The sequence below is a fragment of the Solea senegalensis genome, linkage group LG15 (genome assembly GCF_019176455.1).
Source record: "Solea senegalensis isolate Sse05_10M linkage group LG15, IFAPA_SoseM_1, whole genome shotgun sequence".
Taxonomy (NCBI): domain Eukaryota; kingdom Metazoa; phylum Chordata; class Actinopteri; order Pleuronectiformes; family Soleidae; genus Solea; species Solea senegalensis.
Genome location: NC_058035.1, coordinates 4,264,620 through 4,291,110, shown reverse-complemented (window position 1 = coordinate 4,291,110; position 26,491 = coordinate 4,264,620). Strand labels below are relative to the sequence as shown.

Sequence of the window (26,491 nt, the reverse complement as noted above, 5' to 3'; positions counted from 1 at the left end):
TACGAGTGCAGGTTGTAAATTTATTTCATGTCCATTCCGTCAGAAGAAAGGCCTTGAATTCTTGCTCCTTCACAAACAGCTCATTAAAAAAAAACAGTTGCTTAGAAAAATATACACTGGTATTAGAACTGAAAAAAACGTGGAACAGATTCTTAGAAAAATATACACTGATTTTTAGAATTGAAAATCTTGAGATTCAGTGTTTAATTCAAATATACACTTTGCATATTAAGAAACTACAAAACGAGTCAGAAATTGTGGCCTTTCTTGACGACAACCCGGGGAGAAACACACATCCACAAAGAAGGCACTGTCAATTTACGGACTTCTCATAAAGCTTATTGAGTCTACATTCAGGAAAGAAAAGAAAAAAGAAAAGAAGAGATTTTCACGTGTGCACAAAAGCTGACGAGCAAGGTCAAGGTTAAGTCTGTGAGAAGACACTTCTTCTTCTGTTTACTCTTCCCTGATTGACCCAATTCCCTTGCCACTCAAACACAGGAGCGTCCAGCTACTGCTACAGTACTACAGACCTAAGGTTAGCCGACTTTGGAAAGGTCATCAGGTTGAAAACACAGTGAGGGCCGGGGGAGTTTTCTTAAGACTAACCTTCACTTCCCCACTCCTGAGTTAAGCTGAATATCCCCTCAGAAAAAAACAACAGAACAAAAAACTGTTGTTTTTTTTATATTATAACAGTAAGAATGCTCAAGGCAAACGCCATTAAGAAACCAGTCATCAGCAACATACTTTATCCTTTATCCTCACGGCATCTTTCCCTTTTACAAGACTTCCCCGCTCAACCCATCTTCTCGTACATCGTCAGTGTCCAATAACCTTCTACGACAGTCCAGACACAGTCTTTTATCGTCTCCTGCAAAGTGTTCAGTTTCTTTCAATCTGGTCAAGGTCCAGCTCTCCACCCAACTGGAAAATGTCCCTCTGTGTCACACATTCACCCTTCCAGAGGGTGCGTTTACTGCCAGTGACGCCAACGGGAGACCCGGGCCGCGAGTCCACGCTACACGCCGAATCGCTGTCCAGCTCTTCGTAGGAGGAATCCTCCTCCTCATCGTCATCGTCGTCGTCTCCCGCTACTTCCCGTGTTGACTCCAGTCCTAGTTTGGACACAGTGGTGAAGTCAGAATTTGGTTGGCTGGAGGAGGAGAGCAATAGGCTTGATGGGCAGCTGTCGGTGGGTGAGAATCCGGGGCAGCTCAAGCTCTGAAACGTCTGAAGTGTCTGAATGGAAAGAGACAAAAAGAAAGAAAGAGACAAATGCTGGTTGGTACCAAAGTTCAAGTTCACATTCTGGTAATAAAAGGAGGAGAATGTGTAAGATGGGAGTTGGAGTATCTATTTGAGATTGAGTTCTTGTGAACATGCACACACACACACACACACAGAAAATAAAACCCTTATCATTTGTTTGAGGCAAAAACACAAAACACTGAGATGAGCTGAAAACCGGAGGTATCTTGTTTCAAACTGTGCCCTGGGCCTACACACACACACACACACACACACACACACACACAGAGAGAGAGAGCCACAGGTAACTCTGTGCTGTGTAGTAGAGAAAAAGAGTTGTTTGGGAGTTTTCAAGTTCCGTACTCTCCGAGAGAACGCGCGATCGGCTACATGCGGCCGATTTTCCTGTTTTGACCTTATGGAGATTTAATTCACTAACAAGTTGTCTCCTGTTTTTGTTTCCGTGCTCTTTCCGTCCCGAATTCCTCTTCGCAACAAAGACGAGCAGCCATGCAGCGAATGCAGTGAAGGGGTTAATGATCTCTGCAGTGCCCCAGCAGCAGATGTTGGAGGCATGGAGGTGAATAGAGATGAGGGTTTTCACTATAGAGCCTCGGCTTTCATGATGGACAAGTCTAATGTTCCCTTGCCTGTGTTTGGACACTGCTTTTCCTGTTACAATGAGGTGGGAGTCTCCCTTTCCGAAGTCTCATTTTAGAGAGATGGCCGTGACTCAGCACGGTCTAAAAGAAAAACAGAACGAAGAGGTTTTGTCGGTGTGAGTTGAAGGTCTGCTCATTCTTGCTGGATTTTAAAATTTACATGCGAGATGCTCAAACACAGGTACGGCGTCTGCAAATGCTTGAGGTGATCACGTGGAGCAGGAGAGGGGAAAAAGGGGGATTTCTGAGCCTTTGCTTTCTCTGTTCAACCCCCCAGTATTACCCCACTACTAATTATCACAGCAGAGGAGGAGGAGGAGGAGGAGGAGGAGACGAAAGGAAGTGAGAGAGGAGGGGGGCAGAGGCAGTTTCTCCACAATATGCTTTCTATAAGCTCCACTGAGGCTGGCTGGGATTTGCATGGGTGTGGTGGTAGTTTGGGGGAAAGGGGGAAAGTTTCTGCTGTGTGCACGACTTCTATAAGCAAACCCCCACCATGACTTTGTCTGGGATACAATCGCCCAAACTAGGCATCGGAATAGAGAAGAAAGATGATTTAAATGACTTGGTTGTAGGTGCCAAACAGGCTGCACTGAGGATTTCACAAACTGCTGATCTACTGGGAATCGAACATGCTTTGTTGATGCCAGAGAGGTCAGAGTAAAAATGGCCAAACTGGTTTGAAACAACAGCCAGACATCAGTCGGTATGTTTGCACGACAGTGGAGGAAAAAAAACAACTAATTATTGTGTTAGTGGACTTTAAAAATACATGAAAACATGTTAGTCTGACCCAAAAAGTACTTCAGTTGGACCAGAGTGGCCCTGCACATGCGTCACCCCGACCAAAAACCTGGAAATAATAGAAGAAGCTGGTACGCAGAAGAATAACCTTGGTTGACATCAGATTCAAGGACTTTTCAAAGACTTTCCAGGACCAATTCCCTCAAAGGGCACTAAATATCAACTTTACTTCTTTCTTGCACACATTTCAAGCACTTTCAATGACCCAAGTCTGTTTAGGGTGATTTTTTAAAAGCTTTCAAGAGCCTTGATCAAACTTTTAAGGATTTCATGAGCCCAAGGGAACCCTGGCTAGTGCTTGTATACTGGGACAAGCGTGGCAGTCCAACAGAGTGGTGTATGGTGAATGGCTATCGTAGCCCACAAAACCAGCAGAGAAACTGCTTTTAGGTTCTATGCACCAAAACTTTGGACCACCTTACCCAACTACAGTATATCAAACATGCAAATTCTTTTTCAAATGCCTTTATTTGATTGTATTTGGGGACTTTAATTCATTTCTTGGAGAATCCCAAACTCTGTAAACACATCATTTGTATTCTAATAGACATTAGCCATTATTCCAGGGTGTACCCCACCTGTCGCCCTATGTCAGCTGAGATTGGCACAGCCCCCGCCCACGATCCTCATGTGGAGGATAACGTGGTTGACGATGGATGGACGGATTATCCATAATTCCCAATAGTGATTACCACATGATGCACTTGCCCCTACACTGTTTTTCAGTTTGATTGTATCAAAAGGCAGCTGCTCGGGGAGAAGCAGAAGTGCAAGTGCCTTGAGGTTAGACAAATATCCTCCTGATAATTAGGGCACGCGACAAACAACACCCTACAGAGCGCTTTGGCACGAATGTGCGCTCAAAAGCACAAATACACACATACAGTACAAGCCTGTATAGTGACAATCATGCATGTACTCTTCTATAAACTAAAATTGAGCTCGCTCAGTGCTGATATGGGGACAACACAGGAGATGCCAGAGGTGCACTCAGACGACAACAGTCAGACGACACTGGTGCACGCCTCACTGTGTTAACGCTTGATCTCTGCATTCGTCTGCCGGTCACTGTACCACAGAGAGATGCCTTGACGTAAGATGAAACAAAAAGATAAATACAGCGTGTAACCTTTGTGCAAAGGTTGCGCAAGAGCAGGTATTACGTGCGTCCGACCTTTGTGACGAGCCAAAACAAGTCGCGATATACATGGCAACTGCCGCACCTCGAGACACCCACCCAGGTGCTCCCACAGGCCCGTGGGGCTCGACACTCAGCTATGATCACCATGTCTGCCATCCCAGGAATGGACCGGCGTGGAAAGAGGAGGGGAAGAGCAGAGCAGCGGAAGATATTAATAGAGAGGAGTGAGGAGTTTCTCTGGCAGCTTCCCTTCAGAAATAATAGCCGCTTTCTTTACCCGTACATTTTTCTCTTGAAAGCACACACACACACACTCACATTTTCAAGACGCTATCTTTTCCCACCTCTAAACAAACAAAGCTTGTATTTATTTTCTTCAAAATGTGAAAAGAATCGAGTGAATTTGTCTGCTGAGGCTAAGAAGCCGAGCAGCCCACTCCCCATCGGCCGTTTCATCAAAAGCAAAGTGTGATCTGCGTCGGGAGTCAGGGTCCTAGGGGTGGAACAGTCCATTTGGGCATACTGTTCGATACATAGCGTAATGTCCCCACCAATGGAGATAATGTTTGGGACACGCGGACAGACAGATGAAATAGTAGTATAGATGGAGGCGTGGGGTGTTGAGTGCTGTGCGATCAGTTGTAGAAATGGTGAGTAAAGACATTTTAGAGGATGAGCCAGCATCATTGTTTGTTCTCTTTCATTTTTACCTATAAAGACACTAGAAACACAAACACTAGACATCCACCTGACAATTGACAGCACCAGGAGTCGAGTTAGTCGTTTATTTTAGTGACAAAAAACCTCGAAGGCAAACAGTTGTTAAGCTTTTTTTGCCAAATAAACAAGAAGCATGTTTAAATGCAGCAAAGTCTCTCTTCTTTCTGTTTAAAAAAAATAATAATCGCACATCGCTTTGATTTAAGATCCTTACAATGATGCGCCTAAACAAGCTGCCCCATTCTTTCAGATTTTGCAGGATTGCATGACATTAAGAATATCTGATAAAAAATTAAATCTGTACATGGTGGATTATTGCACTATAGATCTGATGCTGAATGAAAAAAAAAAAGCATGTCACTTGACAAATTAGGTCCATGCGCGGCGTGCAGGTGTGCAGGAAGTTGATTGCCTCCTCTACAGTTGTTGTTGTCGACACACACACACACAGCTAATCGCCGAGTTGTGACTTAAACAACCAAACAGGAAGTGAATGAAGCAAATGTGTAATCCCTTCCAAAGTTCTCCGTTTCTGCCCGTCCAGACGTCACCACATTTTTTTCACATGAAAAGAGCTGAGTAATGGCGTCAGACAAAGCCTTGCAAACGCTAATGTCAGCATATTGCGTGTTTATTTTTGATTTTTGTTGGTCGTCTACTGGAACAGGTCATGCCTTTCTATCAGTCTTTCTTCTGACAAGCCAACACAGGTTTTACAGTTACTTATATCACCATCTGCTCACTTGGCGTGATTTTAACAGCACTGAACAGTAGGTTTTATTTTTAAAACCGTGAGAGAAAAACCTCAGTTTCCAAAAATATCCACTTACGTGAGGACCAGGCGTAAAAATGCAGACTTGCAGTGTTTCAAACCGAAACAGAGCCAGCAGTGTCTTCAAACGCACTACATTGTCGGGGCTTTAAATGACGGGGTCGCGTGTATCGGCAGGCGTATCTCTTGCAGAATTTCTGCCTGAGAAATGTGGATGTAGCTCTAGAATGAAGAGATAACATTCCCAGCCTGACAGCTTATTATGCTGCTATGCAGTGGAAAAAAACAATGGATGGGGCCCAAGTGAAGCGGGCAGGTAGGTAAAAAAAACCTGAGGCAGTGAATAGAGTATGTGAAATGATATACATGGCTGACACTGAACAAGTGAAGGGGAGGGTAAATCCCATTGGTAGACTTGTTATAGCCGATTAGCATGACATGAATCCCAAGAATTGACACCATCCTTCACTGACGTGGTCAAGGAAGTCCCGGTGCCAGATTACACCGTGTTCCACTGACAACAAACACTGCAGCATTGTTGTGTGTAAACCCTCAGAATCCTATAGCACATTGATTGTGAATGTAAAATGTGTTCGCATTTACCTGGACGTCTAAAAATGACACTCCACTCATACTGTATATAAAATGGAGGAAGTGTGGTGGGTTGTGAGAAACTAAAGCTTAACTGACATCCTGAGGCAGGACTCGGACGGATATCTATTCAGCCTAAGAGTGTTGTGATGAGAGTAAGCCACTTCTTGAAAGAGTGGATTGTTAAATATCAAGTGTGCCCTAAAAGAACTTAAGTAAGATCATCAGGAGCCAGAAACGCGATACAATTCTGACATTTACAGCTGCAAATCACACAAAATCCCATGAGGGAAAGTCATACGTGTTCCCCTCCCTGGATATAATTCTCATGTTAAGTCCTCCACAGACCAGACACAAGTTGTAACCAGCCCCATGTTTCCACATCATCACATCCTTTTCCAAAAGCTTTGCCAGCTACGAGTTTTCCTCTCTTTCTCTAACGGAGACAAACCACCACATTAACCTTTGACAGCGATGTCTACCTTAGACTGGCTGACACGAGTTTCACTTCAGGGTACAGCGCCTTCGCTCTGCGAGTTACACACACCACCACTAAGTTGAGTTTTGTGAGACAGAGAAGCAAATGAGTGTGTCCAAAACGATGCTGTGTGCCGCGCATAACTTGTGCAATCGTGCATGTCCATTCATAAACAAACAAAACCACTGATAAAACTGAGATGACAAACAGTGGTGCTGCTGATTAACGGCCAAGAGCAGATACTTCGAACACAGTCATCTGCTCCCGCATCCAAACACTGGCGCAACTAGAGGTAATGTAAAACCGACCCCGTGTGTGTGTGTGTGTTTGTGTATCTGTGCGTGTATGTGTCATCATCGTGCTTGATTTTCCCCTCTTAGCAGCTGGCATGACTAGAGGAAACATGCTTGCTAGGCTCCATTACCAAAGCCTTGTTGATCCAACCCTGGCTAGGTCCTGAGGGTGAAAGGCTGGGAACACAAATCTTTGTGAAGAGGAAGGGAGGGCGGAGGGATGCACTGATGGTTCTTTCTAACAAGAGAAACAGCAAAAGGACAACATTTCCTGGACAGAAGGTATGCTGGAGGAAGAATTTAGCATGTCACATGGATGCTTTAATGTAATGGGAGCAGGAAAGCTCCGAGGACATGTTGGCTTCAGCGTCCGTGGCTGTTTTTGGTGAATTTCAAGAGCGCTCAACTGAATAATGAAGCAGGATGTAAAACAAGAATTAAAGCAGGATTTTTCTAGGCTCCATGAAAACAGCCAAGCGCTGCCAAACATCAAAATGGTACATTAAAATACTTCTAAGATTTGATTTTTTGTCCAGGATCATTTATACCCCCCCAACCTCATATAAGAACAACAACGTCTAAGAAGAAGACATTTTAGGATGCTAAAAACTGCCCGACAGCAGTAGAGTGAGTTCAAGGCTAAAATAAAGTGTCAGAGTTGCAGAGGGGAAGCAAGTGAAAGTGCAAGTGGTCGAACCTTTACATACAGAGTTCAGCAAATGAAGTGTAAGAGTAAATGAAATGACACACTGCAGTCAGGCTTGCTAGAATGTGGTGCGAGGCAGCGTGACCGAACATGAGGAATGCATGTTTAGTAAGCACCACTCCCTGAGCTGGAAGGAAGGAGACCTGCGATCACTTAGCCATGAAGCCACGGACCAGAAACCCAGAAAACTTAATTCAGCTCCAATCATTCCTGTTCCTGATCAGACTCAGGGAGAGAGAGAGAGGGAGAGAGAGAGGGAGAGAGAGAGAGAGAGAGAGAGAGAGGGGCTCATTTGCCTTTGGCCTAAGAACAGAAAGGTATTTGTTCGTGTGGTAAATACACAGGGTCCAGGATTTAACTAGACGTAATCGAGTCCATTTGGCGTCGGCAAAACTAAATTAGAAATAAGCTGATGCTGATTTATTTTTAATAAGTGCACACCAGTGATCCTTAACTCTGTGAAATGAGTCAAATTCGCATGAATGCCAGTGTGCGTTGCTTGGCTGTGTGTGAGTGTGTGTGTCAATATGTGGTCAACATTTCCAGCTAACCTGAGTCATCTTTGCCAGGTCCAGGGACGGCCGCTGCTCCTGGGCATCTTCTGGCCTCCTGCGCTTCATACCAATCTTTTTGTCATTAAGCACACACGGCTGGGACCTGCTCCGAGACAGACATCCTGTGCCCCCCGATCTCTGGCCAGCTCGCCGCCCCAGTTCTGGGGTGGAGTCGGGAGAGCTGGCCTCTGATGTTGTCTCTTCCCTCTGCAGCTCTGGCAGGCTGATCTGCTCGTGGGAGAGCGAGAGAGGCCGGAGGAGGTGGTGATGATGAAAGGAGTGGTGATGATGTGAAGATGGAGAGGTGGGGGAGACTGGAGAGGCAGTGAACTGAGGGTGCAGGGGCAGTCGCTGATTGAAGAAAGGCAAGTCCAGGGCGCCGTCTGAGTGAATGCTGGAGCACGAGGGAAAACTGAAGCTGGAGCTACGCTGAATGGGAGGAAAATGACCACCAGAGTAACCCCCTCCTCCGCCTCGAACATTCCCACCGCTGTGGCACCTTCGTTTCTCCACTGCCGTCCACACTCGGGAGCCCTGAGGCCTCCAGGACGAGCGGAACCCGCTTAATTCGTCGGAGAACGACAGGGAGCGACACTGGCGTTTGCTCGGGGGTGCAGTGGGAGCGTGGCTGGTGGCTGAAGTGGTGTAGTGGGCAGTGGTGGGCGTGGCGCTGGTCATGCTGCAGTTGGCGAGGTTGAGATCTCTAATCAGACTTGTGATCGCAATGGCGCTGCCCGGCTCCTTGGCCCAGTGCTGGCCTCCGGGCTCAGGACCCACATCCCGCAGACTGGCACTGGACTGGCAGGGAGCTCTCTGCTGGATGGCACAGCTTCGCCCCAGGTCCAGCCACCTGTCTGCCTCTGAAATGTTCAAAACATATATTCTCACAACCCAACAGCAACTCTTTCTCTTTCTATATTGCATGCAGTGAGGTGATTAGAGCATAATGTATTTCTTAAGATAGAATACACTATATGACACTATAATCACAATAATGCACCGCTCTCTCAATCAAAACAATCACAAAAGACCTAGTTTGGCTGCAGGTCACTGCCTTGGTTAATCGCATTTCAAAATAAAAGCACAGTAGCATTTCTGCTCAGTTTGTGAAATATTTGCATGGTCAGCAGATGCATGGTCAGCCTCACACTGAAGATTTAAAGCGTTTAAACGCACATTATTTATGGTGATTTTCAAAGGCAAACCCTATGTTAAACAACATCAGCTCCACAAAGCAGAAGATGTCATTATCAGGTCCCTATCATTTGTTTTGTTGGAAACAAAATAAAGAACATTAGCCTAGATATTCCAAATAGTTCAAAGTGAGGGACATTAGGGTTCTTAACTGACAAACATGAAATTAGCCTATGAGCATATAAGTTCTTTCAAAAAGGACGCTTTCTTAGGTTTAATTATGAAACAACCGATACATAACACACATGTGAGGTCATTTAAGGCAGGTACAGACTGCCGTGCATAAAAAGCACAGAGATCTCCTGAGCTTGGCAGTTCACAGCAGTTAAAACAAAGTTGTCATCACTCATCTGTTTCAGGATGAATGACAACACTAAGCTGGGAGGAATTTACACTGCAGCTCCAGTGCAGTTCAAACCGGTGCAGCTCATCTGCAACTTTGTTGAAAGCTGAAAAACTAGAAATATAATTTTGAAAAAAAAAGAAAGAAGGCGAGTTACTTTCTTCCAAGGAAAATGGATACGCATCAGAGAGTATTGTGACTACTGCCAGCTGCTTCACAAAAGAATCTATAAAACACCTACAGTAAAGTGCCACAGCAGCTGGAGCTACAAAGCAAAGAGGTTTAGTTGCGATTCTATTGAAGCTTTTGTCAGAAAAGGACCCTTGCTGATCTAAATCCCATCCCTTTTGGATGCCTGTCTCTAATTCTGGCATGCTCGCTCACAAACTGGTGGACGGAAATCATTGTTTTGGGCGGACAAACAATGCACGGGGGCTACAGTGACGACCTGCCTGGAATGTTAGGAAAACAGCTTGACAAAGGGATGAACTTCAAAACGGCCACCCTTTGGAAGCAGCAGACAAAGTGCCAGTTGAACTAACAAGACATGCGAGACAATGTCAAAGTCAACATTAAACAGCAAGAGTGGAAAACAGCGCGCCACGCTCCTCCCCCTGATGTCACCGCATCTCAGCCGTAAAAAGAAAACGGGGACAGTATTTACAGAAGCCAGTCTTTTAACACGGGGAGGGTAATTATTGCAACACCAGCAGAGCCACAGGGACATTGTTGACATAGACAACAGCATATTCAATTACTGTTCACTCCCATGAGAATGGTGTGCAATGCAGTGTGGAGGCAGGTGCACCCTGATCATGAGAGGGGGATGAGTGACAGATGGGAGAAAAGGGAGAAGTGAAAGACCGAGGGGACAAACAATGAGGTGGTTATGGTGGGGTTGGCTGACTCTGGTGGTCCAGTCCTATTACAGTCGTCCTATTACACTTGTGAAATTTTGTTAGAAGCTCTGTCCAGAGCTCGACTAAATGCAAAAACAGTTGAGACCGGTTGTTGTGAGAAAGGGGAAGCAAAAACAGAGAGGGGCAAACAGACAAACAAAGCTAAAGATAACTCACCCACAGGTCCACAGGAGAAGAGGGTGGTCCCTTTGCTCATGGTGTGGAGCTCACGCTGTGAAGAAAACAAAGACAGAGGGGTCTTAAGTCAGGGAGATGAAGAATAATCAAATAAGAAATGAAAATATACGGTTAATAGCCCCACAGAGCTGAAACAGTGCTTATTTCCTTTTCATCCAACAAGTCTACTGCATTCTGTTTAAAATGTATGTGCACTTTGTTTCTCCACTCCACAGGATAATTAATAATCAACAGTTTAAAAACCAGTGATGAGTATAAAAACTCTTATACAGGGTATATATATATAAATACACCATATACTGCCCTGCCCAATGCTGCACATTAACCTCCAGCCTCTAAATTAAAGGCCTCTGCATACTTTCCACATCCCACGTCTCCAGAGAGTCACGCACATGTTATCTACAGTTGAAGTCATAGTAAAAATCAGGATATGCTTTGGTCTGGTGTTTCCATGTGGGCATACAGTGATCTCACAGTTTGATAAAGTGCAAACAGTATGATGTGTATATTCTGCACGTATCTGCACGTGGTCTGTGTGTCCTGTCCTGGACATCAGTGGAGTAATGGACCTCTGAGGACACTATGAATCTGCCTTAATAACAAAATAGTATAAAATGACTATGTTTCATGGTGAACCGGTGAAACGAGGAAAAAACCTTCAAACCAATTAAGCAAAATAGTTACTTTACTTTCATCTGGATTTGTTATGTTTTCTTCATCCTTCTGCTTTTATTCTTCTGTGACTTTAACGACTCGACAGGTAAATATGAAATTACACAACCAGATAATCCGATTGTGGTCTGACGCGCTCTGTTGAATTGAGAAACTAAATATACATGATGACTATCTGTGGTTATGCACTAATGTAATATAATCGCTGGCCCTATTCACTTTGCAGGCAGATCCGTGCGCAGGTCACAACCAACCGGTTCGCTTTGTGCGAGACTCGAAAAAGGTTACGTTTCGCTCACCAGCCGTCTCTCGACGTTCTCGGGCCTTACATCATTGACACCCTTCTTCTTTTCCAGTGTTTTGGATAAAATGATCACCATGGTAGCACGCGGCTCTGCTGCAGTCTGTTTAGGTGCAGAAGGAGGCCACAGGCGGCCATCTTAGATGAGGGCGGAGGGCAGAAAGTAGGCGACCGGTTGGTGACCTCCCATCTGCCGAGCAGACTTCAAGTGCTGAGGATGGTTGGTGGAGGTAGGAGGATGTCTCGCACTTCAGATCCCTGTGTCAAACGGAAGAACAGAAGAAATCAGAAGTTTTATTTTGCGTTTAGGACACTGACAGACATTTTCCACCCAAGTACAGCTTCCGTGTTCAGCAGTATGACACGGCTCGTCATAAATCTAGACAACAATCTGGTGTAACTAAGCCTATAAATTCAACTTTGTGTCATCCACAACCGGCCAAATATGAAAGGAAGCGTACAGAGCAGCCACTGAGCCTCGTCCTGAGCCAGTTCTGCTTGAAACAGACCAGATGAATGTTATAATGTGCCTCATTTAAACGCCCCCGCCCTCCCCGCACACACACACACACATACCACCACCACTCAAAAATGCCCCTTGCTTATTGTTACTTTTCTTGAAAGTTTTCAGTTTCACTGCGTGGGATAATATTTGTGCAGAGTTTAAGTCCCGGTTTAAGGCGTGCACATACGAGCAGGATATTTGCAACATTACAACTAGTTTGGAAGCCCGTGGTGATTCAGAAAGTGATTTCCACAAGTATAATGTGGAAACATGAGCACATCCTCTGCAAAGAGACTTTTCTCTGACGTTAAGGCATCTTGGGTTAGCCAGTGATACTTATGGCAATTTACAGCTTCAGCTTAAAACATTTGTTTCTCAAAAAGAAAATTGTAGTAGTTACTGTACACAGCAGTTCCTTCATTCATCCACATGTTGTGTGGTGACATAAAGTATCTACTGAAGCAGCCCTGTTAGTCCACACTGGCCGTTTTCAGACATCAAATCCAGATATTTGCCCAAGAAATCAGGTCCAGACATTGTCCAGGGTTTAGCATTCACATAATGACAAACACAGCTGGAGCGATGCCTTCACAGCAGCAGGAGAATCTCCAGAGTTGATCAAGTTGATGAGGTGGCAGCAGGTTTAAGCATGCTGTGAGTTCACTCGCTGTGGAATTATCCAGCGTTTCTCCTGCTGTGTTCTCACATGGGCTCACTTAGACAGTGAGCGAGCAGGAGAATGTCCAGACAATGTAAGAGTCACTCCTGTGGACAGACACGTGTTCACGAACAGCCACTGGAGAATATCCGGACCTCAGTGCACTCATTAGAAACGGAGTTTACTCATTAGAAACAAACATTCCCATGAGGAAAATCACTGACCACACTTATATAACCCATTCTCAATGGTCAAAAAACCCTGTTAATTATCGTTTTCTGCTAGTTGGTTTGGGAAAACTGAGTGTCTATCCCTGTAAACATCAGGACACGATGCACGTCAACATATTCCACAGCTCCGGCAGAAAGCCATCTCCAGCTAATCTTGGAAACGTCATCACTCACATCAAATGACTGCGCATATGGCTGAGAAACATGAGCAGAAAGGGACATAATATATACTGTATGGCGCTGCGGTCGCCTCATTCACCGCCTGCACATTCGCAGATGGCAACGCGCAGACTGTTCCCGCTGCAGTAAATAAACACCAACTCCTAAAATGCTTTGAGGAAGTAATATGCGAGGCAGATGGTCCATGTGCTTTGTTTTCTGAACAAACATGTTCTGTCATGTCCGCTCCACTCAGCCCTTCTGATGCTGCTTGATGCATGGGAAAGATGTTGCTAAAGGACGGGCAGGTTCAGTTCATGCCGTCTTTACCCCTAATGTGAAGGGTAAAGGCTGGAACCACTGCAGTGACCTTGGACCTCTGGAGTCTCTTTCCTTCATTAGCCAACCACCAAACACACTGACACATTGAATTAGAGCGTATGAGCATGGTTCAGCTCCCCCCCAGTCATTTTTTGCCTAATGACAGCTTTCTGCTGTGGAGCAACACATGAAGGTAATGGATCTTCCAGACCTTCCTATGTTATTCGGCCTGTTTAACATGTGGTTTCACAGTAAGTGTGGGCTGATGCACTTATACAACAGGCTTTAGAGAGAAGGATGAAAGCGTCCCATGGGTTTTCTTGGGCCTAGTTTGGATTTGTAAGCACATCTGATCAGAATCTGATCTTCCTGACTGACTGTTGACATTATATGTTGCAAGTGATCAGATCCAATCTGCATGTGTCCATATTGACACCGTCTAGTCTAGTCTTCCACATGGATTTCTATAGTTACAGGCCACGCCCCATAAAAACAAGTAATCTAAACGAAATAAACAAAATGGATGACAGAAATCCGTGCCTGTTTCGGTATGAGATAATTAGATTAAAACTAAATAAAAAAAAAAATCTTTTAAACTATTGTCTTTCCCTGCGTCTATCATTGAACAAGACATTCAGATTGAAACCGCCTCCGTATGTGGTTTGAATCAGCTTTGGAAAAATGGGATCTCATGAGTTTTATAGCTGTCCAGACTGCCAAAATCAAGCTGCATACAATCTGGATATGCTTAAAAATCTGATTTGGGGGGACGGCAGTCTAAACAAGTCCTTGGACACAATGGAAGGGGACACATAAAAGAAAGGATGTTGATGGGGTGTTGTTCACACAGATTTGATTTAGCAGTTTTATATCCAGCCTGGTCACATCTTGTTATTTCACTATGTCATCTGTATGCCTTCCCTCTTCTGCAGCCCCATGACTACATGAGGACTATAAATGTTTCATGTAGGCCTGCCTCAAACCAACTGCTAGCATATGACTCCCATTACCTCCATTTATCCCAGAGAGTCACTGGAGCACAACTGGGCCTCCTCAGGCAAGAGGGGCTGGTGTCGGCAGTGGGAGTCAGTGGAGAAGAGAACGTTCTTCTTGATCAGTTTTGAAGATTACTTCACTGATTAGGACTGACACTGAGTAATGGTTGTGGTGTGTGTGCGTGTGGGTGTGTGAAACCGTGTGTCTATATGTGTGTGTGTGTGTTCAGAGTGGGAGTAGAGCAGCATAACAGTTAGTGCATGTGTCAAGGTTGTTACGCTGATGCATTGAGGAAGTGTGACGTGTTCCACCAGGGCTAAAACAGCACCTCAGCAGTCAGTGAGAACAAGAGGGTGTGTATCTGTATCTGTGTGTGTGTGTGTCTGTACATGTACTGTATGTCTGTGTTTATGCAAACCTGCACTTGTTTGTGTGTGTGTGTGTGTGTGTGTGGTGACTGGCAAGTGGGGTCATGGGAGAGGGCAGAGCGAGTGTGAATTCAGCCTTGAACCCATGCTTACTTAATGAACCGACTTCTCTTGATGGAGAAACCGGAGCGTAATGTGCTCAAGAGTCTCTACTGATTAGATAAGATTTGTTTCTGCTTAAATGAGGCTACATCCATACTGCTACACTTACACACAAACAAAACTATCTGTGTCCAGATGAGCTTTTAAACACATTGTCTGCGTACCATTTACAACACCACATAACTCTCATACTGCCCATTCTTTTCACATGCTGCAAATCTTTTATTTCTTCTCTGTTCATAACACATGGTCTTAATTTTATTACTCCGATTTTAAAGCGGCATTGTAAGTGGTCAAGTAGTGTCGGGGGGGGGAGAGGAATTTCATTGCAGAGATAAAACAATATTTATGCCATATCGTTATGGAAGTGGCCATGAAGGAATAAACATGGTCAGCAACAATTCTCAGTTGCTTTCAGACATGCACTTGACTCTCTGGAGATTCTAAGGAGATCCTCCACAGAGGCCGTATGTGAGAATGCAAATGTCTACAGAACTATCCACAGAGATTTCCGTCAAATCTGCAGTTGTGAGCTCGTGTGAGAACACAGCAGGCGAAAATCCCGAGAGCGTGCTGCTTTCTGCGTCCACAAACCCGGCATCACCTCCTGCGGCTGTGGACAAGCTTCACCCAGAGAAGCTCCCGCTACGAGTTCGTGTCAGAAGTTTCTGCAGGACAATAAAGCCTTTGAATCCCTTGAATAACTAACACACTTAACAACGTACATCATGTGACCATTCAGGTGCACTGACTGGGCATGCTCGTGCCAGTGTTAAAAACAAGTCGCTTCCCTCCTCCGTACTGCGAGTATTACTGTGTTACTGACAAGAAAACAAATGGTGGATTTCTTTGATTAGACCGATGAAGAAACAGTAAGCGAGTGTTCACGAGTCACAGTCGAGAACAACAAATTGGGAAGGGAGCGTGAGTAACAGTGACATCTTTTCCAAAGGGTCTCAGTTTTTGCCCGCTCAGACTGTAACGCAGTCTTTTTCAGATTAAAATGGAGTCAGGAGTGTTTTTTTAACTTCTCAGTTTATGGGGCTCTAAAACCCTGAGGTAGTGTGGATGACAGGAATATCCGGAGCAGAATTTATGCATTTACTGAACGAAAATGGAACAGTATGGTCTCCTTTGTTGCCTATACCACCACACTGTAATTAAAACGTTTAACTATACAAAACTGACATTTCTTGGACAGCTGCTATGATGTGACAGTTTCAAGTTGTGATCCAGAGTAAAACAATATCTACTCCCAGTGATGACTGCTCAGCCTTTCCAGGCAGGATGCAGTTGTATAACTTTTGATTTGAACACAAAAATGAGGGAAACTGCCGTCACTAAATGTACACCATGCCATTGTTTGGGCAAAAATAACATTGTAGGTTCTTGTAACTGAAGCTGACCCCTCCGTCGACTAATGCCTAATGGTAATTCTGGTCAGATTTGTGTATGCAGTGGTGCAGACAGCAGCTCTTGCTTCACAATAGGCTACGACTCAGGAGGGCACTCGAAAGGGCAGCTAAGATAATGTGGCTCGTTGCCCAGACTGTGATTTGTACAGGCAGATGAATAGGAGCCTATTTGGGGCCCCCTAAAGTTCTGTGACGGGGTGTTTGGTGTCCATCACCAATTGGCTCTGGTTGCTGCATACTTGTGCAGAGCGCGTCTGGTGTCAAGACTTTGATCTGTGGCTGCAGCTGAAAGAAAGCAACTCATTACATACTAATGAAACGACGAGGACCAAACAAACACAATTCTGCATGTGTGACACAAGAGAAAACAGACATCTATTTAGATTTTCTTCCTTATCTTTTTGTAACCAGACTGACATTCTAAGATGCAGGATGCTAGACATCCGAGTTACGTAGTCGGCTTAGCCATGGGAAACAAAAGTAAAAGATCAAAAGGTTTTGCACACTCAGTTTTTTTTTTGTAGGTGGGGGTGAGTAAAAGTAAAAGTTATTCTTTTGTGAAAGTGGATTGTTAATTCAGGGTGAACACACAGCCACCCCTCTTTCTTATAATGCAACTGAGGTCGTAAAAATGGTCCTAGAGAGGTCAAGACATACCAGTGACTCCTCTGGCCATCACCCTAGTACCCACTGGCAGGGGAACACTGGCCAAAAACAACACGCCATCACACCACTCGATCCTCAGATGTGCATAAACACTGAAGTGCACATTCAGTCAAACTTTATGTGTCGTCAGTTGTCAGGTTCTGGCCTCTTCCTGCAGATTCCCCTGAACGTTACTCTAACGACAGTGACCATCGACCTTTGTATAAATACAGCCGGCACTCGGAGTACCTGCTAAATGAGCAATTTAAAAAGATCATTCGCTTTATTTTGACTGTCACCCATAACAACACCACTGCAGTGAAAACAGAGATGGGAATCGTGACTCAAACAACTACCGTACTTGAGTGCGCTGACAGAGCAGTTCACACTGCTCTTCTTCTCATTGCTTAGCAGGCCCGAAGACACACGAACACAACGCCCGTATGAAAGCACACTTCCCTTTGCAGTATATGGGTGCCGCTTCCCTTGTGGTCACAGGCTGCTGCTGCCGCTGAGCAGGGCGTGGAACATACAGATTTTATTACCAAATTCATGCAGAAAGAAAAGCACAAGTGATCTCTGCAAAGCATTGTGACACAGTGTCGACTTCACACGTACAGCCTCGCTGACCCCTCCAAGGAGGAAAAAAACACAATAAACTAGTGCAACAAACATCAGTGCACAATAACATGTGCTGAGGTAAACTGTCATCGAGTCAGTGGTGAATTTGCTTGACCTAGTAAGAGGATTGTTGACTTAAAAAGGTACAGAGTGTAACATTTAGCAATATTTATTGATGAAGTTGCATGTCGCAGGTGAATATCCCTCACTCAAATGTGTTGTAAAACCTAAGTAGCCCTTCTGCCTTAGAAATAAAAACTCAAAATATGTTAAGTTTTTCCCTTTTAAAAACAAAGTGGTCCATAATGACAAAACTAATGAAAAATAGCAATTTATACAATCAGGTAATTAGGTAAAGTTTTATTGTTTTACCCTAAATGTTTGCCAAATGAACATAATTTCACCTATATTTTATATACTAAACATTTAAATGTAATTGCTTCAAGATGAGGCTTAAATTAGACCTTAATTAACTTTCTTTGTTCTGTGGACATTAATCGGAGTTTGGTCTATGGAGAATTCAGGTGAGGAAGTGGCATCTGGCTTAAGCATGCAGGAGGCACGACACTCACCCATTCACTCACTGAGGATTATCCGGAGTCTCTGTCCTCACATGAGCACACTTGGTCATTATTTGGAGACTAGGAAACTGGTAGGAGAATGTCTAAAGAATTTGCCTCTTCACTTCCAGCCTGCACCACCTCTGGATAACCTGCTGTCTGTCTGAAAGCAGCTATAGTCACACCAACCAAGTGTTACAACATCTTGTTCAGTTAGGGTTTTCATAGATATTACTGGCGTCCGGTTTCTCTTTGACTTACTTCATAAAGCAGTTGCCAAGTTAGACACTCTTTCAAAGTAGCCATAGCAACCAAACACAAAACAACACATAACAGTGTCAAATCTCTCCCCCTCTCTATGTTTGCATATACACTTACCAGAATCTTTTTCTTTAAAGGTTCACCTGTTCACCTGCATGTTAGCACAAATATTTAATCAGCCAATCACAGTGCAGTAACTCAATGCATATGATCAAGATTCAAAACCAACCAGTGATCCAAACTTGTGAACTCTTGAAGACATGTCACCTCCCATTGAAGAGGCCTCCTTAGTTCTGTGAGGTGAAACATCTTCAAGAGAAATCTCAAGTCCAGTTTCTACCGACTCAATGTGTTTTGGATAACGATGACCTGGATGAAAGCATCTACACGGACATTGTGATTTGAGTGACTTTGAATGTGTCACGGTTGGTGCCAGACCAACTGGTTTGAACATTTCAGAAAGAAGGTTTTACAGAGAATTGTCAGAAGGAAGAAGCCTTGTTGACACCAGAGGTCAGAGGAGAGTGGCCAGAAAGGCAACCGTAACTCAAATAAGCACTTTTCACAACCAAAGTATGCTGAAGACCATCTCTGAATACACAACACGTCTCTGCAGGTGGGTTACAGCAGCAGAAGACCACACAGTCTGCCATTCCTGTCACTTTCGTATGTGTCCTGTGTACCTAATAAAGTAGCCGGTGAGTATAATACACACCCCTGTTTCTCAGAGCAGGACCTCTGGTCGAAAAAGCTTGACAAGTTGGACAAGCGTAGCATCAGGTGTTTCAGTTTGACTGGAGGAACCTATGGGGGCCTCTTGCCCCCCTGGAGTGACCCTTGCATGCCAAGACTCTGCATATATCAGGTACCCCTCTAATTACACTACCACCCCCACATCAATCCTTGCCTTTCCGCCTGTGGTTTCTACTGTTATCCATGAGTGCCTGTTCTGTGCTGTGCACACTAACCAGAGCCCTAATCCATCAGGGATACATTACATGGGAGCCTCCAGCGCTGCGAGCAAGCCGCTTGCAATTGCCCAGCTCAGCTCAATTAGAGAGACCCGCTCGTACATTGTGTAAGCAAGCGATATTATACAATTGCTTCAACCAATACACCAATAAAGGGACATTTGTGCAGTTATGTAATACCAAGTTGGGAGGCGAAGTACGCATGGTAGAACGTGAGAAAGAAAACTACCCGCAGAATTCCTTGGATGATTGATTAATTAATGAATGCTAAGCTCACGACATGGACCCTCTGACTGTTCAGTGTAGGGTGTAGCAGGGTGCAAAACATCAATGCAACATTTCTAAGTCAAGATAAGGTGTGTCATGTTTCTGTGCCCTCACACAACCACAGCTACATGGCTAAAAATAGTAATAGAAATGTGTTTTTGAACATTGCATTCAGCAGAGCTGCACAGGAAGAAATGACATTCATAGTGCTTTCTATGTTATATCTGTACATGCCACATCTAATTCACCAGATAAAGATGAAGTCTTCCAAACTTTGGTTATTAAACTCAAAAGTCTTACATTTTACACACAGGTGGATTCTATTGAAGAATAAAACGATAAAAAAAATGATTAAGAAACAATTTGGTAAAAAGGTAAACACAGCAATGCTTTTCTATGCATTAGCATTAGGCCCTTGACCCAATTTAAATACAGCATGGATTCTGACGCACAACCAACTTGCCAAATGTAATATGAAAGTTATTTCAGTTTCCCAGAATTACAAACAGATGATAGATGATGAGACCACCAGTGAGATCAATTCAAATCAAATTGCGGGCACAGAATATCATTTGCTCTACATCACTGCAGAAAGGCTCCAAAGAAACCAAACCGTTGTAGGACTGAACCTTTTTACGTTGCCACTGTGTTGTTTTCTGGCCCATCTTGACTTTTACCAGAGTGACAAGCTGCTGTTCACAGAATTTCCCTATTTTGATCTCTGTAAAAATGTCCCAGAGTGTAAGCTCAAACCAGATGGGGCCCCCCCACCCCCATCTTCCATAGATTCTCCTGCTTTTGTGAGCACGTCTAACTCAGAAAATCTCCTGCTGCGTTCATCATGCGTGAACAGCCAACTCAGGAGAACGCTCAAACTCGCTTCTCCATACATGAGTTCATGTTGGAAACCTGCTTAAGTTGGAGTAGGGATAGAAATGTCTAAAACCGTCAGATAAGAGCAATTAAATCTTAATCTTAAATGTACTGTCTGCCAATCATTGTCTGCAGGTGTATGTAAAACATGCTGACATAATCAAATCCCATGCCAGAGAAGCAATATACAACCGCGCGTTACACCAAGGACTTATGACGTATATAATAAAAATAAACAACCTACTTTGTGCAGACAGGATTGTCAAGAAGACACAGCGTTTCACTTCATGAGCCTGGACTTGCACAAAGAACCAGTTATGTCAGATCTAACACATTATGCGTCATGTTGGCATAAGGAAAAGATTTTGGTAGTAAAGCATTGCAGTCACCTGTAACTCCTATACGTTGGAGGGGAAACTTAATGGTGGTCCAAACTACGGGAACACGGTTCTAAAAATACATTAAATTGGCCTGTTGATGTAAAACACAACGGAGACTCAATGGAGTGGTAGTAACCCACAATGTGGTGGCAGACATTTTGAGAAGAAGCCAATGCACAGCAGGTGAGAAAAATACTGTAAATTGAAGAATGCCAGCCACTGTTATTTAAAAACAGAAGTATTATGATAACAGAACTTTACCTCACTTTACCGCAACATTTATGCCACATTCACACTATGTTTTCATTTAAGAATGCATCAATTCTACTGCGGGTATGCCTGCTGTGAAGGGCTGCAGCGATTATTCGAGTCATCGATTTATTTTAATGTTGTTGGGGTTTTTTTATAATTAACACAAGCTTTTGGATTTTTCGCCTCCATAAATGTGAATAATGCCTGTTTTTTTTTGCTCCGTATAACAAAGAAATCGTAAAAACTGAAACATTTTGAGCTGTGGACAAAACAAGACACTAGAGAACATCATTATTTACAGGTTTTGTAAACACAGGACTACATTTTTCTTCATTTTATGGACCAAACAAGTACTCAATTGACCATCTAATAGATTATAAAACAGTAGGTGGCGTCATGACAAACAAGGGCATATCAGTGGCAGGAGACATTTACCTAAATATCCATTTTTCTTTCTTGTACAAAATTCAAGCACTTTCAATGACTTATTTGTATTGGAAGCGATTTTCAAATACTTTCAAGGGTCTTGAAAAATGTTTCAGTCTCAGTTTCAACCGTGTCTCATAACAGAAACTCTGTTAATTTTCACCCTTGTAGTTTCACGATAGTAGTATTTCCTGAAACTAAGCAAACAGCGGTCATGTGATATACATTTTCAGATGCAGATTACATCAGATGCAAAACTTAAACGCTCGTCCTGATCCGGATCTGAAAAAGCTGTGTGGATGTAGCAATTTAGCCTTATCAAGGCTATGCAGAAAATCTGCATAACAAATCTATGCGAGTGAAATATAAAGCACTAAGACCCCAAACCAAATACAAACAAACAAGCAAACAAAAAGTTAAGCTAATTCCTCACTATCACCACCCAAAAACATCACAGTGGGACGTGTTGATGGGAGTTTTCCCATTGCATCCCAGAATGCCTTTCATCTCTAAGTGGATTCTGGTGCCTGTCTTGGGGGTTGGGGGAGTGCTTCTCTGGTGTATGTGAGAATGCCTCTTTTCTTTTCATTCTCCAGGTCTTTGGCTCTGTGGGAGTCAAGACACCAGACCTACAAATCTATCATGTTAATGAGGAAGGAATATACAAAATGAGGAATATGCTGTGAAATAAAAGTGCAGGGCCGTGCTTCTTTCACTGCCTGGGGCCAAGTTGCACGAGTTTCAGTGCGTTCTGGGGCAGCAGCTGTTATGACTGCAGGTCACACAGAAGATTCTGAAATGAATAGAGTAGCATGGAGGCAGAGGCAGGCATGGCTAACAATCCTTTTCTGACAGCTTTGCATAATGCCCCGGGCCCACAGGGCCAGTGAAAGAAAGAGAGCCACAGTATTAGAGGAACAGAAAGACAAACAACGAGGAAAAGCAAGACAAAATTTAGACTGAAACCTACAGAAGGCAGCGTGTGTGCCAGTGCAGAGTAAAGAGTTGTGCACACGGTCGGGGAATGGCTCAGTAGCTCGCTCAGCACACAGCTGCGCACCGACAGAATGGAGCTCTAACAGGGCCTTTGCCTGCAACACAAAGACACTGCGAATGTGTGCGTCTTAAGCACATACTGAAGCGCAGAGTGATCCCCCTTTAAAACCCAGCTGCCTAAATAGCATCCATAAATTATGTCCATAGCATGTCCAAAACAAGCGTGTAGACCAACAATGCCAAGGCTGCTGCTGCTGCTGCTAAGTAGCAAACTAGGAAAACCAAAGTGATTTCCAGTGAATCTTATGAGAAAGTTTTTTTTTTTTGCTTCTTCCTGTTTACTCAGTTACTGAATATTTATATTTGTACTATGATGGTATTACACGCTAATGCATTAGAGATCCAAGGCATGGTGGATTTTGTGAAATACAAAATAAAACCCTAACCCGTTTTGTTGAAGGAAAAAACTAAATATGTCAAAAATAAAGTGGATTCAGTTGTGATATTTATTTCAGTCAAACACGTCATGAAAAATAGGGCTGCAACTAACGATCATTGTCACTATCAATCAATCAAAAAAGTACTTGTTTGGTCCAGAAAATGTCAGAAAATGTTGAAAAATGGTGATCAGTGTTTACCAAACCTGGAAATGATGATGTTCTCAAATGTCAGGATTTGCCAAAATGATTCAGTTTTAATGATTTCTTTGTTGTTGTTGTTTTGGAGCAAAGAAACCAGAGAATATTCACATTTAAGAAGCTGAAAAAAACCCAGAAAGCTTGTTTTAATTATTGAAAATCTAATTGTATTGTGTTGCTTGAAAACGTATAATTTGATTAATTTGTTGTTCGTGTTTGCATTCGTATTGTTTGCACAACACAGAGGTTGGTTGCAAAGGTGCCACTACAAATAAACTGTCACTACAGTAACTTAACCTGGCCATAGTGTGATAAACACAACACCAACAGTTAACGCCAAACTTTGCTGACTCACACGATACAATGTGATCCTTTTAATTGCTTGTTCACACCAAGCTGTGACATTCCAGTACTGGTCTATTTTAGAAATCAAAGCGACGTATCGACATCGCAATCTTCTCAAAAACTAGACCAGCATCCGATTCAAAATGTCTCCTCAGTCTGAACCTGGCCCGGCATTTGAGAGGCACCCTTATCAACATCCCCTTTGTAATTAGATACCAGGCCTGACATGTAGTGAAATCTTAATACCCAGCCTTTGACTTCCATTCCCAACCTGTAATTCAGCAGCACTTTGCATCGGAGAGGGTGATTCCAGAGAAGGAATCTTGAGTACAACAACTTCTGACATTTCCTGTTTAGTGGACCAAACCAGCCATCTGCACAGCGTGAGAGCCAAGGACAGCCGCTGCTATGGTGGCAGCAGAAAACATTTGCAGGTATTTTCCAATTATGTTGCCCTGGTATCAAACCAGTTCTGCGTGGCACTGTTTACGGTGTCCACAAAGATCAACCGACTGCCGTGCAATATTAGAAAGGGCAAGCACCCACAGTTAACCTCAAGAGAAATGAAACGCTGACAAAATAAGCAGCTTCATAGTCACAGTGCCCCATTTTCAGAGTGACTAACTGGTTTTCATTTTCGAACCAGCGGGCCATTAGGTGGTTGCAAAATGAGTGTGAACCATGATTGAAACACCCACTGACAAATACAGAGATATACAAGTTGTAAATCACCTGTATTCACTCGGCAATAAAACATTTGTAGACTTATCGTGGGCAGACTCTCCTGCATGCCTGCATGAGACAAGTTCAATTTATAGATGCTCTTATCAGTTCTTATCATTGCGGGTGAGGTCCGTTGACTGCATGACTGCAAAAATACCATTAATTCAGTGCAAATGACTCTCTGTGGCATTGGCATAATAACAATTAAAAAAACACTTATACTATCACCAGACTCATAAGCAGACACTCTTATGTATTTGCTGTGGCAACAGAAACTTTGAAATTGAGGAAGAAGAAAGTGGATTATGCTTTGAACCAAGTGCAGCTCTCAACATTCAAAGAGGAAACAACAAAACCCTAAACGTGTGGTAGAGACTAATAAGACATGTGCCTTAAAACCCGGGTCTTGGGGGGGGGTCTTTGATTCCACATAGCCCAACATTTTCCATTCCACTAGGTGGCACGGTCATTTTTTGGGTCAAAGGAGACAAAAAAGAAGATGGTACCCATGGAAACTTGCTTGAGGTCATATATGAAACTCTGCCACTACCCACACATGTATAAGTCAGCTCTCATAGAAAAAAAGGACTTACAAAAGAGGACGATTTCCTGGTGAGAAATGTCTAGTGCAACAGTGGACTGATGCGTAGCGTCATTTAAGTATGAATTGAACTGCAGGCTTGTATGCACATTCTGAGGTTTTGGAAAACACCACTGGATAGTTTCCAACATTTTATGCATAGTTAAATGATTGATTGATCCATAAAATTCAAAAAACAACCAATTAAATGTTAAAATAACAGTGTGTCCAAAAGAGTCTACAAGTACAAGTACTGCAACAACTAGTTGATTAGTAGTGACATTTTGGTTGGTTTGCAATAGAAATATAAACAGAGGTTCTTGCCTAAATATATATATACACATACGATGAGGGTTATTTTAAAGCTATGACAACACTACACTTAGATTAACATATGTATGGTTAGTGGACACACTATAACTTTTAAATATAAATTTAAATTCATTGATTTTGATGACAGAAACAACTTCAATAAACTTTTTCACCACTGACCAAACAAGGAATAATAACAGATCAATAGATAATAATCAAAAGCCAGAGCTTTATCAGTATGACTGACATATACATGTAGATGTTGACTCTCTCTCACACACACACACACACACACACACACACACACACGGGTTCACACTGCTATCCTTTTAAAGACTCTCATTGACTTCCATTCATATGGAAAAGCCTAACCAAAGCTTTGTCCCTAACCTTAACCATAACCAGTTAATGCCTAACCCTAACCACAATTCAAATCTTAGCCTTAAGCTTTGGTCTGGTACCCAAGAGGACTACCGGTCCTAACAAGTTCAGTGTTTATGCCAGAGAAATGAGGCAACACACTCACACACACACACACATGCTGGTTACTATCCTTTGTGTGCCTAACTCTAACCTTTAACGTGACCCTAACCCTTAAAAAGCAGGTCTTAACCCTCAACAACCCTGGTAAAGTTATGTGAACCAGGCAAACATGTCTTCACAAAGATAGGACTGTTTGACAAATGGTCCTCACAGCTTATTCAAGGCATGTACACACACACACACATAGAGGGTTTATGTTCACCCTCTTCTACAGCAGGTTTATTAGGCAGAACAATTTAATACAGCAACAGGTTGGTCAGGCTGGACGAGCAAACACTGCACATTTTCTCATATTCACACACACTAGTACACTACACTTCACAAACGCAGCTGTTGTGGTGTAATACCTAAGCTGGAGTAAATAATTTACAGTCACATTTACACAGTGTGTGTTTCTGCTAAATGCCTCTGAGCTGCACTTCTTAATCACAGTCTGATTTATTGCCAAGTGGGAATTCACTTCTGTAATCTGCCTTTTAAAGGCAGCACAGATTGACAGACAACTTCTTCCAGTAATGCTGAGGCAAAAAGAAGAAGAAGAAGAAGAAGAAGAAGAAGGAAGATGAGAAGAAGAAAGATGATGCATGTGAGAGCACAGTTAATAATAAAAGACTACGTATGTGAACAAATGTCTTACTACCTGACCAGCAGAGGCTCTTTCGAAGTTAGGTCATCTTCGGCAAAAAGTGTGTGTTTGGGGAGGGG

At 43.3% G+C, this 26,491-nt stretch overlaps 1 protein-coding gene across 1 annotated transcript; it reads right to left on the bottom strand.

The window, feature by feature from the left end:
* LOC122781900 (protein FAM53B-like) lies at positions 1–26,491 on the bottom strand. Its single transcript, XM_044045985.1, has 5 exons — positions 26,427–26,491; positions 11,578–11,837; positions 10,586–10,640; positions 7,970–8,832; positions 1–1,242 (listed from the first exon to the last, which is right to left on the bottom strand). The coding sequence occupies exons 2-5, from the start codon at positions 11,656–11,658 to the stop codon at positions 886–888; spliced, it is 1,356 nt and encodes a 451-aa protein (XP_043901920.1). The 5' UTR covers positions 11,659–11,837; positions 26,427–26,491; the 3' UTR covers positions 1–885.

What these genes read in the sequence shown, in the direction of transcription:
- LOC122781900 (XM_044045985.1), bottom strand. Translation starts at nt 11,658, where the DNA reads ATGGTGATCATTTTATCCAAAACACTGGAAAAGAAGAAGGGTGTCAAT. An exon ending in AGAACGTCGAGAGACGGCTG is followed by an intron (nt 10,641 to 11,577) that starts GTGAGCGAAACG and finishes TTTTCTTCACAG; the next exon opens with CGTGAGCTCCACACCATGAG. An exon ending in CTTCTCCTGTGGACCTGTGG is followed by an intron (nt 8,833 to 10,585) that starts GTGAGTTATCTT and finishes TGAACATTTCAG; the next exon opens with AGGCAGACAGGTGGCTGGAC.